Genomic DNA, 16,042 nt, shown 5'->3' with positions numbered 1-16,042 from the left:
GGTCTATCTTAATATTTTGTCTTCTTCTAGCACTTTAACGACCTGCGGGAGAATTTTATCGGCGGGCTCACTACATCGCACTGCCATCCATCCAGTATTCTCAGGCGACACGTCTGCGAAGAAGCTCTCTTCGCCCCTGACGCCCCCGAGATTTAGGATACCGATTGGCATGCCGTTCTCCTTTGCCCTTTTGATCAATCTCCAGGCAGAATAGGTTGCAAGACTGCTGCCGACGACGAGAACCCTACTCGCCTCGTCAATTGCCTGTTCTGCGGCAGTCTTGGTCGGCCCGGGTATTGATTCACCGAACATGATTACAGCAGGTTTGAGGATCCCGCCATTCGAGTCTTCAGCCCATGCGCCATCTTTGTCAACTCTAACTTCTACGATACCGCCACCAGGCCGCTGTGGAGGCTTCTCTAAGCAGACTGGACATGCGGGATATCTGAACGTTGTGTACGGCGCATTTGGGATATCCACATCACCGTCTGGGTTCGTTTTCAGACCCTTCTTTTGCCGCTCATCGGGATGTTCGGTATCCAGCGCCCCGGTTGCTATGATTTGTTGGAGAAAGGCAGCCCAGGCAGGATTAAGCATCGCGAGCTGTTTCTGGAACGCAGCGCGAGAGTACTCACTTCGACAAGTTAAACATACGAGGGAGCGAAGATAGCCATGCAGCTCGATTGTCGGCAGGGAGGGGTGTGCGCTGGGGTGGAAGGAATCGACGTCTGCAAAGCTAGCTATCAGCACTCGGACCATTATCGAGCCATGTCTATCCAACTCTGCCTCCATCCAACCATCTTCCATCCAACCATGCCTCCACCCAACCATGCCTCCAATCCAACACAACACAACCGTGCCACTTGACACCGAAAACAGAAAGCTCGAACATACTCTGAGTGACGCATTTTCTGACGACTCCTAGCTCCCCCAACCTCCCCACGGCGACATGCGCACTGTTCGGCTTCGCTCGGTGCAGGTTCGTCCATCCGAGAAAACTCCTCGCCCAGTATCTCTTCCTCGCCTCGTGACTCTCGCAAAACTCATTGAAGTATATCGGCCTGTAGTTGCGATTCAGCGTGTACGTGCCATTGGTGCCGCGGTAGTCCGCCAATCCAGAAGCCACGGAGATGCCTGCGCCAGTAAGCAAAACGGTCTTATCCCTCTTTCCCGTCGTGATGCTGCTATTCGGGGAATCATGGCAATGGAAGCGTGCGTTGTGAAGTCGGAACTTCGCGGCAGATGGCGGGGATGGGGCCGAAAGAAACTCGACGAGTGCCGCAATCGCGCCTGAGGCTGTGGAAGCAGAGGACGGGATTATTTTCGGCAGAGGTAAGGGATCAGTGTACGGGACACGAAGGAGGGGCATTGCTCGTAGTCGCTCAACATAGTGGAGAGAAATATTGAACAATCGAGGCGGAGCAAAAAGATACAGGAACCAGCCAAGTGGTGTTGACGAACAGCGTCATTGACCGGCTTTTGGGTTTAGCGGGAACCACTTGTGGGGGCTAAGATCTCTTCCCTCGTGAGAGATCTCGTGCTTCGCGATGTGGTGAGGGGGGGCTATTTTTAGCGACATGCACGACTTTATCGATTCTTCGAGTTTTGGGACGACAGAGTGGTGAGATGAGAGAGCAAAGCCTTCCTGTCGTGTAACGACGAGATCGTGGAGAAGATGACATCTTGATGGATTGCGATTGCCGACCGGTGCGCAGCTGTGCCATCCTGTTGTGTCATGGAAGGAAACAACCTTCTTTGTGGAGCATCTGGCGACCCTGATGCTCTCGGTGCTCTCAGACGACATGAAAAAGAAAATGCAATTGTTCTAGGGCGCACACAGGCACTGTTGATGCAGACGTCGTTCATAAAGCAAGAGAAAATTTGCAATTTCTGCAGAAAGGTATCTAAGTTCAAAAAAAAAAAAATATAGGAAGCTACAGATCCCTAAGGGAGCGCCTCTCCGCAGATACACGGAATATGCCAAAATATGCATTGTAGAAATAATCCCAGAAGAATTGTGAGATTGTGAGACGCTGCCTAACAATTATTTCCAGCTTGCTTCGCAGTAGTGAATGTCCGTTCTGTACTTCCTCCGCTATTACATTCCGTCGCTGCGCCTACCCTGATGTATAGATGTTGAGATATTTTGGGAAACGCCGAAAGGACTGAACCTTATCCCAACTCTAGGTGTATGGTGTGATGCAATATGGCAGAGGTGTCGCCTGCCAGATGATAGGACGGAGGTGCAGTATGCTCCGTCGCCGGGGTGCTCCCGGAAATGTCCCCCAAATGATCGTGAGGGTCGTAAGGTCTGAAAACAAATACTCTTAATGCGGCAAAGGCCGGTAAATGGTCGGGAGAAGGTAATTATTGCTGAAGGTGATGTTGTTGCTGAAAGGACGATGGGTATTGGAGCATGGACTGGATCGAAGGGACTCGCTGCCCAGATGAATTGCTTGCTGGGTATTGCACAGAACCCTCCGGGATGTCGTTCATGTCCGCGTGGCGGTCATCTGCTTCGTCCTCAGGGTCAGAAACTCCGATTCCGCTGTCATCTTGGCTGTCATAAGTACCCTGTTTCTTCTGCGCGGACCGGTAGGCTTGTGAGAGATTCTTGAGCCCTTTCTCCATGCACTGCCACTCTAGTCAGTCGTTGGCACCAAAGAAGTGGTGGGTGTTTAAACTGACCTTCTGCTCAACCAGCTGCCACTTCTCTCCTACTTGGGCTGCAAGAATACTCCACATCTCTCGCCGCACGTTCATGTATGCTTGCGCAAGGTCCTCCAGTTTAACGCCATCCCATTGTTCAGCGTGCTGCTTCTCCATCAAGCGCTCATGCCTTTTGCGGCATGCATTTGGCGTCTTTGATGAAAAGTGTCTAGGCGCAATCTGATTCCAGTTCAACCCTTGAGCTCGCGCAGAGATAAGGGTTTCATCATCCTTTGCAGACCAGGATGAGCTCCTAGTCCCGCCTCCCGCTGCGAATGAGGTTGGGTTAGAGCTGCGGTGGGTCGGAGGCTTGACATCCTTTGGCATGGTGATCATAGAGACAGGAATGACGAGAGTATATGACTGAGAGAACTCTTGATAGATAGATGGACGAGTGGAAGAAACGAAACAGGGGATCTAGGGCGAGATTGAGAATGATGGGAATGATGAGAGAAGCGAGCGCGTAGTTGGAGTATTAGGATTAGAGCTGAAGAATGAGAGTGGTGAATGGCTAGGGCAAAGAAAGAACGGTAGGAGATAGATGGATATGAAGAAACGAAGGAACCTTAGCGTGTCTTAAGGTTGGGGGGTATCTGGGGAGCAGACCCACTGAGGTCGTGGTCGTGTCTTTATAGGGAAGCACTGAGTTTGGTACGTATACCAAGCATTGGCCAGTAAAATGGTCGGCTCCAAATATGGCCACCGGAGAATTTGGTGAAACAGGGTATGTGTTTCTGTAATCGCCCGATTCAGATCACATCTACTCGAACGAGATGTGTGAAACTAGGCAATTGGGGGGGCTGACTAGACGGTCACGACACCGGGCGCTTCTTCGAAAAGGCAAGCTAGACACCAAATTGGGCCTCCTAAGTGGTCCACGCACGATGCGGCACCGTGAGCCGTTCGTCCCCGGAACCAGGGAGACATTTTCGGGTTGGAAGCGCTGTTTGAAGTTATTCTCCATAGCCCTGTTGCGGCTGTTATTCTAAGAATACGTTGCAGCGGCATGATGATGGGACGAGGGCTCTGGAGAGAAGGGCGCCTAGGCGCGTGAGGCGGAGGCTCTGATAGGTCCAACAAATTAAGACTAGTGCCGAGATGGGAGCGAGGACAAGGGACAGAGACGCCGCATCTACTGCATCCTGTGCGGTATGCCATGTGTAGTCATCACAGACACCGTAGGGCTGAGCAATGCCGAGGACCTGCAGAAGCCTTGCAGACGGCTCTGGGTGGAGTTCTGTGAAATGTAAGCCAGCCGTTCTAGAAACGCACGTAAGAAGCCAGTGCAAACAGCAAAAGACAGGAAATTAGAGGGGAAATAGAATAGTGTGCAAATAGAATCTGGATAAGAAAAGACTGGCCACTGTCTGGGTCGCCCGATGGGTGTGTTAAGCGCAACGACGCGAGGGTGAATGTTTCGAAACAAGTCTGGCGACGAGATGGGCCGCGAGGGACTTCGAGCCACTGAGCAGCCGCCCTGGCACGTGCTCCCAACACTACCAAGTCTCAGAAGGCGTCGACTTCGCGATCTAAGCGCCTACGACACCTCCACCTGGCTCGCAGTCGCTGTATCTCTACGGCACAGTACTGTTGATGCCTTTCCTGCCTCACCACCTCCTCACACTCGTTTGGCAGCCTGCAGCCAAGCCAAGACAGGCATCCTCAGGAATAAACATGCGTGTATTAATTCTTGTACGCGGCTACGCTATTCTAAGCCCGGATGTATTTTGCATAAATAGCCGAACCACTGATCAAACCTCCCAGAATCCAGTCCTGTGGGTGCGGATCTGTGGGTTGACCTTTTCTCCCCTTGCCAGCTGCTGGTCACCACAACGCCTGCTCGTGCTCCTGCAGCCTCCCGTCGTCACATAGCCCCCTTCGCAGCCCCAACATCGGCATCCGAACGCGACAATCGATAAATGACAGCATGACGACAGGACCAAAATTATCCCTGGCAGTGTCCAACATCGCATCTTGAATCCACCAGTTCTCTCCGAAAAAGCCATCCGGATCGTACTTGTCTTGAACGGTCGGCGCATAATCAACTATGGACAGTCGCCCGAAATAGTCCTGTCTGAAGTACCCATCGTTCATGAAGAGTGGAAGGTAGACCTCTGGCAAGTAACCGCTCTCTGTAAACCCCAAGATGAGTTCTCTCATTCCCTCATACAGGCGCTGGGTGGCATCTTCCATTGTCGCGTCGTCATCAGATAGCAAGTATGAGTAATCAAACTCCATTATGATGCGGTCCACGCTATCATCGAGATCCAACATATCGCCGCCGAGCTCCTTGGCTTTTCGAGCAATGAGTTTAGGCATAGGCTGGAGGGCAACAGATCCAATTACACCAGATACTCCAACGACCGATTCCATTGTGTTTCGCCAGTGTTCGTAGTACGCTCCCATTACCTCCGGGCCTACAGTAGCATTTGGCAAACTTATCGTCTCTGTCGCGGTCGTGTAGACGGATCCCTTCACTTCAGCCCAGTTGTTGGAAGATAGCAAGTCATAGTAGCTGCGTGTCGCGCAATTGTTGACGAATGGGCCAATGTTGGCGAAGTTCTTGAAAACATCCTCTGGGGGAATTGGGCCATCGTAAAACAAGAACATGATCCATAAGTCAAAAGCCCCAAGCGCAGTTATCCCAGCGGTCATTATGATCCCAGCTTTCTCATCAGGATAATATTCAGTAAAATCTCGCACTGCTGCTAACATTTCAGAAGCTTTCTCACCGGTGAACACCATGTTTCCGCCCCAGATCTACAACAGATTAAGACCACTATCAGAACTGCTGATAAATACACTGACCTCTCCTTGCGGGTGCACAATCATAGTGTAGGCAGTGACGACCCCGTAATTGCTGCCCCCACCCTTCAGCGCATGAAAGAGATCCGAGTGAGACGTGTTTGAGGCTGTGGCCTCTTTCGAATTTGCTAAAACAACCTTGAATTCGACAATGCTATTTGCCGCCCACCCGTACTGGGTTGACAAGAAGCTCAAACTCCCACCAACGACGTATCCCCCAACGACCGTGACGCTAGTGTCTTTTAAAACTTCGTAGACATCTTCCCAACGATTTCCGGATCCCACGCGTACGGCCATCGAGGCTGAATCAAAAATTACTTCGTTCAATCTCTTGGTAGATATTAGGGGGCCTCCATCAATGCTTGCGAAGTGCTGATTCGGATTGTGTCCACCCGACTTGACAACGAACGTCTCATTTTTCTCCCCGAGGATTTTCAGAATGGCAACCACCTGATCGACCGAGGAAGGATAGAGGATACATGGAGGTTTTAATGCCCTACAACCCGTCGACTAGTAGTCCTCTTGCTCAGAGAGGTACTCAATAGATGGGGAGTGCTCAACGTCGATGTCCGATAAATTTGATACAGCAGAACAAGATTCACTAACAGCAGATGAGATTGGGAGTGCAGAGAGAGTGGTGGTGTAGAGCGCGAGCTGTTTAACAAACATTATAAAAACAGGGTACAAGATTAAAAAAACAATTCAAGAAAGGCGATCGCAAACAGCACTGGATGAATTCCAAGCCCCATGCTTCTAGCGGCTGGTGGGCTTTATACCCAGGTATTCTTTCCTGCTTTGATATTGTCGCCCAAGGGTCAATTCAAGGCTTGTGCTGGCAAAGGGAAGAACTATGCCGAATCGCTCTACTGCGGTATAACATGTAGATTCTTGGTCAGATCGGGATATCCTGAAAGAGAAGGAATGGTAACAGAGCGCTGCATGAGCCTGGTGAGATTGTCATGTGATCTGCGTTAGGTTTTCCTTTATCGCGATCGTGCATTCAGGCAGGCCTGTGGTTCTCTTGAATTCTTGTAGAAAGAAATCCAGAGCTATCCACATTTTGTCAACAGGACCGCTGTTCAAAAATTAGAGTACTTTAGTCCCCATCCACCTGTGGTGTTCAACCAAAGCAGGGGTAAGTATCTCTGATGAAGTCGCTGGGCAGCTCCTAAATCTGAAAAGATGTTGGTCCGCGGAGATCAAGGCTCGGTGGGCGAATGGTGGAGGCGCCTCGGAAAAAGAAAAGTTAGGGACCGCTTTCTAGTTTCGCGGCCTGGTTGTTTATCACGTACATGTCCCCTTCCCTAAGGTTGAGGCTGAGCCATCACTTCAGCTGCCACCCTGCACAATATTATACAATCCGTACAACGCGGCGTCAAAAAGGCTCCTGCATCGATTATCTGAGTCGAAACTGGCGCCATCGATGGAGTACGACGAGATCATATTCAGTGTAACTTCAACTTGGTGAGACACGCGCCTACTGAACGCGTTTTCCACTAGCCATTGATGCCTCGCTCACATCTCACAACTCCAGCATACTAGGAAGCACTCCTGTCTTGGCAATATCGAGGTATTATCTATCAACTAGCCCATCACCAGACGGCAATCTTTTCTCCGAGCATCTCCATCCTACGATGGCGTTTAGAACGTTTCGAAGTCGAAGCCAGCTTATGCAGCCTGTCTCGCCCTCGACAAACCCAGCTTCAAGACAACGCAATGACATTGTGTTTTGCCTGCCGAATGCAGCGCTGGAAGGAACCAAGGGCGCCATCATAAATCTGCAGCTCGACTGTCGAAATCAGGGCTGGTCCCTTGTCACCTACTTCTTTACCCGGGTTCGGGCCCTAATTTTCTTGCTAACCTTCATTGCTCGGCTTCCGTTTTGGGGGTTTAGAGCGTCATCGCATGTGTTTCCTGGGCGCATGAATGTGTATCTTACCAAACCGTCCATCGAAATACCTAATCCATGTATAGCGTCATCGGATGTTCACAAAAAAGAAATGCCCCCGATCTTAGTGGCTTGCGGGGCATGTAGACAAGGTTCGGACACGTCTATATGTTTTCAGCCTTCCCTGTCGATTAACAGGACGGTAGAGGGACTTTTCGCTCTTCCTTCATTCATTCCTTTCGTCAACATGTCTTCTATGTACTCTCTCTTGTCTTTTTGTCTCATACTATGCCTTTCATTATCTGCATCGGCCGCCGTCATTGATCGACGCATTGCCGTCCCATCTGGATATGTTGCTCCACCCTATTATCCTACTCCGCACGGAGGGTGGACCGCAGACTGGAGCGTGAGCTACCACAAAGCGTCTCTGCTAGTGTCTCAAATGACTTTGGCTGAAAAGACTAATGTTACTGCCGGATCTGGGATCTTCATGGGCAGATGCGTAGGAAACACGGGAAGTGCACTTCGACTCGGCATCCCACAGCTCTGCCTTCAAGATGGTCCATTGGGCATACGAAACGCTGACCACAATACGGCTTTTCCACCAGGAATTACAGTTGGAGCAACGTTTGACAAGGACCTTATGCGAGCTCGAGGAGTTGCGCTAGGGGAGGAATTTCGAGGCAAAGGTATCAATGTCCACTTAGGCCCAAGTGTTGGGCCATTAGGAAGGAAACCCCGTGGCGGTAGAAACTGGGAAGGCTTTGGCGCCGACCCTGTACTACAAGCATTTGGTGGATCTCTCACTATTGAGGGTGTCCAAAGCGTGGGTGTCATTGCAACTGTCAAACATCTAATCGCAAATGAGCAAGAGATGTACAGGTACAGGAGACTCTGTTTCATTGTACCGCTTGACTTCGCTTATCACCGAGCAGAATGAAAAACATATTCCAGCCCGAAATCAGCTCGAACGTTGATGACAGGACACTTCACGAGCTTTATCTGTGGCCTTTTGCAGAAAGCGTTCGCTCCGGAGTCGGCGCACTCATGATTTCCTACAACGCTGTAAGTTTAACCCAATCCTTGTGATAAGTTAATCTAAAATCTGTAGGTGAACGGTTCGGCCTGTTCCCAAAACAGCTATCTCATGAACAATCTCTTAAAAGATGAGCTAGGCTTCCAAGGCTTCGTTATGAGCGATTGGCTAGCTCAAATTTCAGGAGTTGCTTCGGCGTTAGCGGGCCTCGACATGTCCATGCCAGGCGACATCAACGAAGTCCCCCTGATTGGGAGTTCCTATTGGATGTACGAGCTCTCGCGATCGGTTCTGAACGGATCCGTCCCCGTGGACCGTTTGAACGATATGGCCACAAGAATCTTAGCAAGCTGGTATCAGTTCGGACAGGACAGGAACTACCCAACACCAAATTTCGACACTAACACGCAAGACGCCAGTGGCCCTCTCTATCCAGGAGCATTATTCTCACCTAGCGGAGTTGTGAACCAATTTGTAGATGTCCGAGCCACTCACGCGGAAATCGCCCGTGCAGTTGCTCGGGATGCAATCACCCTGCTGAAGAATACTATTGCGACGCTACCCCTGGCTAAGAACACCACCTTGAAGGTGTTCGGTACTGACGCAGAGAAAAATCCTGACGGAATCAATTCTTGTTCGGATCAGGGATGCAATAAGGGCACGCTGGGTATGGGCTGGTAAGTTTAAATTAGAATTTGAAGGTCCTAGCCCCTTCTTTCAAAATTGTACTAACTCTATACTCCTCCACGTATGTAGGGGCTCAGGCTCAGCGCGTTATCCATATCTTGACTCGCCTATAGATGGACTCAAGGCACGTGGTGCAAAATATCAGTTCTTCAATACGGACTCGTTCCCATCGAACTCCAATCCTAACCCTGGAGATGTCGCACTCGTCTTCATCAGCGCAGATTCAGGTGAGAACTACATTACCGTTGATGGAAACCCCGGCGACCGAACCAACGCCGGTCTCAACGCGTGGCACAACGGCGACAAGCTGGTCCAGGACGTCGCCGCAAAATACTCTAATGTAATCGTAGTAGTCCACACTGTCGGTCCAATTCTCATGGAATCCTGGATTGACCTACCTTCCGTAAATGCCGTCCTCAACGCCCATCTTCCGGGCCAAGAAGCTGGAGAAGCTCTGATGCAAGTCTTATTCGGAGAGGTCTCGCCTTCGGGGCACCTACCTTACACCATCCCGAAATCCGAGGCGGATTATCCTGATACCGTTTCCCTTGTAGGTTTTGAGGTCGGACAACCCCAGGACACATTCACGGAGGGTTTATACATCGACTATCGGCATTTCAACCAACAGAACATTAAACCTCGATTCGCATTCGGCCACGGATTGAGCTATACCACATTTTCCTTCTCAAACGCCAGCATCACGGCTGTTACACCACTGACTTCCCTCCCACCAACTCGCCCTATAAAAGGTCCTACACCATCTTACAACACCTCCATCCCTCCTGCCTCAGAAGCTTACTGGCCCGACAATTTCAGCCGCATTTGGCGTTACTTATACTCTTGGCTTGACAAAAATGACGCTGACGTCGCCGCCAAAATTGGAAACTCGTCTACATCCGCAAAATACCCCTACCCAGACGGCTGCTCTACCGACCAAAAACCCGGACCCGTAGCCGGCGGCGCGCAAGGAGGAAACCCTGCTCTCTTCGACGTAGCATACAATCTCTCCATCACCGTCACAAACGCAGGAAACATATCCGGGAAAGCCGTATCACAGCTCTACGTGCAGTTTCCGGTAGGAATCTCGTTCGATACGCCGATCATCCAACTCCGAGATTTCGCGAAGACGATAACATTGGCACCGGGACAGAGTCAGACACTGCAGATGCGCGTTACGCGGAAGGATTTGAGCGTTTGGGATGTTGTGCAGCAAAATTGGATAATACCGGATGTCGGGGGTGACTATGGAATTTGGATTGGAGAAGCGTCAGATTCGTTGAGTGTGAGATGTGGGACGAGTCCTTTGGGCTGTGTGATGTGAGAGAGTATATGGGGATAATGGAAGTAATTTCACTAGGCTGTGCTGCACGCGTCCAGTGTAACAGCGGAAAAGCGACGTAATTCGTAGTTTTGTAGTTTCTAATGAGCCTTTCCCACCTTGACCAACTGCGTCATTCCCACTGTCCTCCCTCTTTCCTCCTTAAATCTTCGCACTATCCTTCAACACCGCCCCTCGTTTGCCCGCATACTCGTCCCCTCTATGCAACCAGCCCTTTCTATGCATAAACTAATCAGCAACCAGCCGACTCCACAACCAGTCTAAACTTACCCATTAGGCACATACCCCCTCTGCTCCATACTCCTAACATTCCCCTTATTCTCCTCCCAAAACCTACCAACATCCCCTCTCCTAATAAACGACTCAAACTCCCCTCTCGTCCTCCACCGCCCAAAAAGCCTAACCCCAAGATCATCATCCAGACTCGCAAACCCCATGTAGGTTAACACGCCCCCTTTTCCTCCATTAACCTGCTCAGAGGTTTCGACGCCTGTGATAAGTTTATATAGTGATGACAGCACGGCTGTGCGAGCGGAATTCTCAATGCAGACGATGCGCACGTCTTGCATGATTTCGCATTCGGCGCGGGAGTGCGAGGAGTCGAGGAAGCCGGCGATTAGGCGGTAGTGGTTGAGATCGAGACCAGTAGTTGAAGCGGCGGGAATTTGGGAGAGGAATTTGGACATGGCTGGGGAGGAGAGGTGGGTCTTGTAGAGGTCCTTTTGGTGCGTGGGTGTAAGCTATCACACTGGGATTCGTTTCTAAAGCGAGAGGCTTGCTAGAGGGATGGGATCTCGAGATACAGAATGGCGGACTTATCTTACATCTCTCGATCCGTATACCTCGAAAGCAAACATACTTGTTGTTTTGGAGAAGTCGTGGGCGTAGTCCATCGGGATCCCAAAGTAGTATGATTTAGTTGTGAGCTCTGAGCTTTCTACATACTGGGCCAATTCATCGTATGCTACTTGCCACTATGCGCTCAAATTAGTACGGGTATCTCTCATAGAAATCGAGGTTGGGAGGACATAATGGGACGCCTTAGTGGAGTGGAAGAAGTGGAGACTTACATCTCCATATCTATCTGGTACAAAGTTGCAATTTGCGAAGAGGTAGAAGTCATTGGACATGTTGAGGTTAGCACTACTGGACTAATTAACGAGACAATCAAGAAATGTGACGAGATTGAGAGGGAGAAAGATAGCGCAGATATCTCTCTGTCCAGTTGATATATCTCTCCAACCCAATCACGGACAACAAACTTTATGTACCCTCCTCCTTCACTACAATACCCTCATATACTTATCCGCAAATCCTCATCCCGTCAATGGGTCAACATATTACCTACAGTAAGCTGATCACGACACCCCAAACCAGCAACTTGGTGGTACCCGAGTCTTGCATAAGTGTGCAGATTAGCCCCCTCCCCAGGCACTTGTTCCCGCATTTGGTGGGGAGAGCCGGCCACTTCACCCCAAAGTAAGCCCCACTGCGGTGGTCACTACACTCCGGGTTCGACTTGAATCCTAGAAAGGAAGGATGGATTAAAGAGAGGAGATTCGTATACGGACATAGTTACCCGAGGTGCTGAGTAAGATTAGGCTAGGGAACGTGGCAGATAGATGTTGGCGCAAGGACGAGTCCGTCGTTTGGGCCATCAAAGGGTCAAATGCAATTGAAAGTAGAAAACATTGCTAGTAGTTCCTTATTCATTGACCTAGTGCAGTAGTTAAATATAATCTGCTGGGATTTTGTATTTTGATCTTGAGGTTTAGAATTTGACGAAGAAAACAGCCAGAGTTCAATGTGACACATGTGAGTAGATCAAATCCTAAGGCATTTGCGTCCACACCCCTTATTTTGTTTGCAAACAGGCATTCGTGGTGATGGGATGAAAGTGGGAAATGGAGCTGATGTCGCGTGAACCTGCCTATGGCTCCTTAGTTAGGCTTATAGTTGAAATGCATCTTTGTTATCCGGAGAGAATATCAAAGCATCGCGGTCTTCGACTCACAGGAACAGAACGCGTTGTTGTGTGGCTGATTGAACTATACCCGAATGAACGGAAAAGGTCATCCTGTGAGAGGGGAAACCGCTTGGCTTGGACTATGGAAGCCTTTCTGAAGTTGCATTCACACCCAAATAGTATTCCTTCAAGAGCTCTTCAGCCCTTAGAGGCAGTCAAGGTTGGAAGTTTCCAAGGTGGTTGAGATAAGATAAGGTCCGTTCTCTAGAACGTGCAGACGTCATACCTACGGGGGACTGTTATCGCGGCGATGCTCGGCACCCCTTCAGCTGACCCCTTCTGGATCCCCTCACCAGTTCGCCATGCCTGAAGTGGAGCTCCATGAACCCTTTCGGGGCCACAGGAGATTTGCTATTGCCACGCATTGCTCCGTCGGAAAAGATACCCCGTGATGCGGAGTAGCGGCATATTTTGCGTATTGTTTGTCTTGTATAAGTCTTATAGCATTGTCACAAATGTGACTTTATTGCGAGAATGGCTTCCTCAGAACGTGTAGTAATTGTGACCGGAGGAAACTCAGGCATGGTCAGTGCCATGGACCTTTCAGGATTTGCTGGGAAACTAAGAAACTGACCGCTACAGGGTACAGCCCTCGCCCGTGACCTCGTGAAACAGGGTTGGAAGGTTGCAATCGCAGATATCAAGGAAAACGTGGAAGTTGCGAAAGAATTGGGTGATGGAGCCAGCTTTTACAAATGCAACGTCGCCGACTACGACAGGTTTGTGTAGCCCGAGCGTCAGGCGTATGACAGGATACTAACAGGGATGGCATCTCAGCCAGGCAGCAATGTTTCAAAGTGTTTGGGATCGCTACGGACAAATCGATGCACTGTGCGCCAATGCCGGAATTGTGGATAAAAGGTAGTGCTACACAACTTCGCCCGTCTACAGTGGTTGACCGTTCAATAGCTCCATATATATCCTCGACCACCGTGGTTCGGATAAGTAAGGCCTCAGAATCATTGGTGGGGAATCGCTGCTGATTTCGAAGAATTCCGCCAAAACCTGACTTGGTGTGTACAGATGTGGACTACAAGGGAGTAGTGTATGGAACGCAGCTGGCTATCTACTTCATGAGAAAGAACAAGTTTCCAGGAGGAAAGATCATAGCAACAGGAAGTGTAGCAGCCATTGTTCCACATGCGACATACCCCGAATATGATGGGGCGAAGGCCGCAGTAAGTCTCTAAGAAAGCATCCGAAATTCTGTTAAGATAATATAGGTGGTCAACTTCGTTCGAGCCACGGCACCAATACTGAAAGATGTAGGAATTTCACGGATACAAATGCCGCCTCGAACTAATGTAGGCTAGAAAGATAATATCTCTATCAACTGCGTATGTCCTGGAATCGTGCACACGTCCATTATTCCTCAGGCCATGATAGACGCGGTGTCCCCAGAATGGTGAGCTTGGAAGCGCCGGGAAGAGTATATGTCTGACAATGCGCAGCCTGACACCTCAAGCTACCATCGTGGCAGCGTATGAGCGATGCTTAGAGGACGGGTCGATATTCGGAAAGGTGATCGAATGCTCAGCCGACAAGCTATTTTTCCTCGAAACCCCCAGTCTCGCAAACGGGCGAATATCCAAAAGAGCTGTCACCGTCTGGGATCCATTGTTCAAGATGTAAGACTCCTATTCCGTAAATCCTTAATCAGAGTTGTTGATCGGTCTGTGGGTATCACCATGAGCTTTCGGGACTTCCGGATGCGATTCCGTGAGGAGAGAGCACGAAGACGAAGGATGAAATGGGGCTCTGCTGATTATCAAGCGGTATATTTGTTCATCCAGCGAAGATGTTTCAGGAGGTGGGGTAGGTGGCAGCGGGGTGGATCGAGGAAGGAGCATTAATGCCTTCACTTGGCGAACAATCCTTGATGTTCCAGAGGAGTACCCAATGGTGAAGATAGCAGCTTCCAAGGACAGAAGAGGGGACGAATCCTGTCTTCTGGCTGTTTAAAAGTAATATCAGTACTTGACCACAAAACCTCATTCTCCTAGAAAGCATGGTTATGATCAACCCTTTGCCCCTCATGACACCTATATCGTTGGCATATTTTGCTTGCGATAAGACCTAGGAATAAAAGAGTGGCTGTTGCGTGGTGATAGTTGCCCCTTTTTGGCAGAAATCGAGATCAAGTGGCCTTGGCTTATTAATATTCAGGTCCAGGGATTATACGGAATCCATGGATCGGAGAAACGCAGTCACTGCGCGAGGATCGGATCATCCGCACATCCACGACCAGGGAAGGAGAATAGGAGCTTTTCGTGAGGCCTGACTACGCACTTTATTGCGCATGGATGAAATCCCATTAGCGGGGTTGGTTAATAGCAAGACTGTAGGATGGAGCCACAAAAAGAAACCCGGGTAGAAGTTACTCAACGCCCTGGAGGAAGGAATTAAGGGGCAGACAGTACCAGCAAATGGGACGCCTTGACAACGCCTAGGGCAGAGATGTAGACAGCCAGAAGTGGCCAGGACCAAGGGATTTGAAGATTGGAATGTAAGCCTTGGCTCACCAGCAACCAAAGGGCTCGTATTGAGGAAGAAGCTGCCAATAAACCGCCGTTGAATGTCTTCAACGACTTTCCCGCCCTTTGTGGAACCTTCCGTGAAAGGGAGGCAGTTCCTGTTGAGTATTGCTGCAAACGAAGCAATAATGAGGCAATATAACATCAAGATGAAACTCTATACCTATGGCGATGAGGGGGAGGGATATAGTTGATGCAGGCTTCCAGGATGGTCGGTCAGAATGTAGAGAGCGTCGTGATGTGGTCGACAAGAGAGTGGGTCTTCGGCCTGACCCCAATAAGACGCGCGCTTCGACGAGAGAGACAGCTCCACAGCGTGCTGGTCCACGAGTTGTTGGATTGAGATGAATTGTCTGTCCAGAGGATGGGCGGTTACCAGACATTCACATCTGCACCGAAGATTCTAGCTGACGATGCGTATGATAAAAGGCTCCGATAGGGGAGTACCGCGTTTTGGTGGCTTTATTGGCTTGGCACCAACGGCGGGTTGTCGTGAGGTCGAAATTGCTCGCGCAGGGAAATTTTAGCAGAGCAAAAGAAATGCGCGCTTTCTCTGTGCCCGCGCTGCTTAATGCCCTGTGCTATTATTGCCTTGTCGACCACTTCACCTGTCGATGTCTCTCATGAAAGCTATCAATAATTTGATTGCTCAGGTCGCAGATGTCGTCCAACCTGTACGTCGCCGGTCAAGCCCACGAGTTGCACGCCGTGGAACCCCAAGAGCCCCTGCTCATTCGAGGCGGGCTCTGCTATGCATGTCTTTGGACGATTCTGTGCTTCTATCGAAAAGTAGGACGATTTAAGCCAAGGTGCCGTGAGGGTATGCCCCATTCACGAAGCTGCACCCTGGAAAAGGCCGCCAAGGGTGAATTGGGTCCACCGGTGGGACCTAGAACTCCCTCGATCCGACTCCCGACTGCATGGTTATATTGCTTCGCACAAGCCAATCGCCTTTGGACCTATCGAGACAGCAGCTTTCGCCAGTCCCCGGGCCCTGAGCATGTCAGGATTTCGCGGC

General features: G+C 50.1%; 8 protein-coding genes across 8 annotated transcripts; 2 read left to right on the top strand and 6 right to left on the bottom strand.

Annotated features, from left to right (window-relative positions):
- Positions 1-3: 3 nt before the first annotated feature.
- BDR25DRAFT_277255 (DHS-like NAD/FAD-binding domain-containing protein) lies at positions 4-1,369 on the bottom strand (the record flags this gene model as incomplete). The annotated part of the gene is made up of 3 exons (XM_033687606.1): positions 4-728; positions 895-1,163; positions 1,233-1,369. The coding sequence occupies 3 exons, from the start codon at positions 1,367-1,369 to the stop codon at positions 4-6; spliced, it is 1,131 nt and encodes a 376-aa protein (XP_033553082.1).
- Positions 1,370-2,019: 650 nt separating this feature from the next.
- Positions 2,020-3,294, bottom strand: BDR25DRAFT_277253 (uncharacterized protein). The gene is made up of 2 exons (XM_033687605.1): positions 2,689-3,294; positions 2,020-2,634 (listed from the first exon to the last, which is right to left on the bottom strand). The coding sequence occupies exons 1-2, from the start codon at positions 3,043-3,045 to the stop codon at positions 2,368-2,370; spliced, it is 624 nt and encodes a 207-aa protein (XP_033553081.1). The 5' UTR covers positions 3,046-3,294; the 3' UTR covers positions 2,020-2,367.
- Positions 3,295-4,533: 1,239 nt separating this feature from the next.
- Positions 4,534-6,024, bottom strand: BDR25DRAFT_375061 (FAD binding domain-containing protein; the record flags this gene model as incomplete). Its single annotated transcript, XM_033697361.1, has 2 exons — positions 4,534-5,469; positions 5,518-6,024. Coding segments are annotated over 2 exons (1,443 nt in total), but the record flags the coding sequence as incomplete, so codon positions are not given.
- A 1,634-nt stretch (positions 6,025-7,658) lies between these two features.
- Positions 7,659-10,571, top strand: BDR25DRAFT_375054 (beta-glucosidase-like protein; the record flags this gene model as incomplete). The annotated part of the gene is made up of 4 exons (XM_033697360.1): positions 7,659-8,284; positions 8,335-8,467; positions 8,514-9,115; positions 9,195-10,571. The coding sequence occupies 4 exons, from the start codon at positions 7,659-7,661 to the stop codon at positions 10,444-10,446; spliced, it is 2,613 nt and encodes an 870-aa protein (XP_033553079.1). The 3' UTR covers positions 10,447-10,571.
- A 159-nt stretch (positions 10,572-10,730) lies between these two features.
- On the bottom strand, positions 10,731-11,594 carry BDR25DRAFT_375052 (uncharacterized protein; the record flags this gene model as incomplete). The annotated part of the gene is made up of 3 exons (XM_033697359.1): positions 10,731-11,183; positions 11,289-11,438; positions 11,535-11,594. The coding sequence occupies 3 exons, from the start codon at positions 11,592-11,594 to the stop codon at positions 10,731-10,733; spliced, it is 663 nt and encodes a 220-aa protein (XP_033553078.1).
- Positions 11,595-12,964: 1,370 nt separating this feature from the next.
- On the top strand, positions 12,965-14,507 carry BDR25DRAFT_252115 (15-hydroxyprostaglandin dehydrogenase; the record flags this gene model as incomplete). The annotated part of the gene is made up of 8 exons (XM_033686159.1): positions 12,965-13,015; positions 13,073-13,209; positions 13,268-13,351; positions 13,400-13,435; positions 13,482-13,623; positions 13,714-13,755; positions 13,804-13,895; positions 13,942-14,507. 8 exons carry the CDS (start codon positions 12,965-12,967, stop codon positions 14,120-14,122), a joined length of 765 nt encoding a protein of 254 aa, XP_033553076.1. The 3' UTR covers positions 14,123-14,507.
- On the bottom strand, positions 14,045-14,507 carry BDR25DRAFT_300341 (uncharacterized protein). Its single transcript, XM_033689350.1, has one exon. It carries the CDS (start codon positions 14,498-14,500, stop codon positions 14,294-14,296), a length of 207 nt encoding a protein of 68 aa, XP_033553077.1. The 5' UTR covers positions 14,501-14,507; the 3' UTR covers positions 14,045-14,293.
- Positions 14,508-14,529: 22 nt separating this feature from the next.
- Positions 14,530-15,403, bottom strand: BDR25DRAFT_64592 (uncharacterized protein). The gene has a single exon (XM_033698867.1). The coding sequence runs from the start codon at positions 15,167-15,169 to the stop codon at positions 14,717-14,719; it is 453 nt and encodes a 150-aa protein (XP_033553075.1). The 5' UTR covers positions 15,170-15,403; the 3' UTR covers positions 14,530-14,716.
- Between the last annotated feature and the right edge of the window lie 639 nt (positions 15,404-16,042).

Source organism: Lindgomyces ingoldianus (genome assembly GCF_010093535.1).
Source record: "Lindgomyces ingoldianus strain ATCC 200398 unplaced genomic scaffold BDR25scaffold_3, whole genome shotgun sequence".
Classification (NCBI taxonomy): Eukaryota; Fungi; Ascomycota; class Dothideomycetes; order Pleosporales; family Lindgomycetaceae; genus Lindgomyces; species Lindgomyces ingoldianus.
The sequence above is the reverse complement of the archived record's forward strand: the minus strand, read 5'-3'. Positions and strand labels throughout refer to the sequence as shown.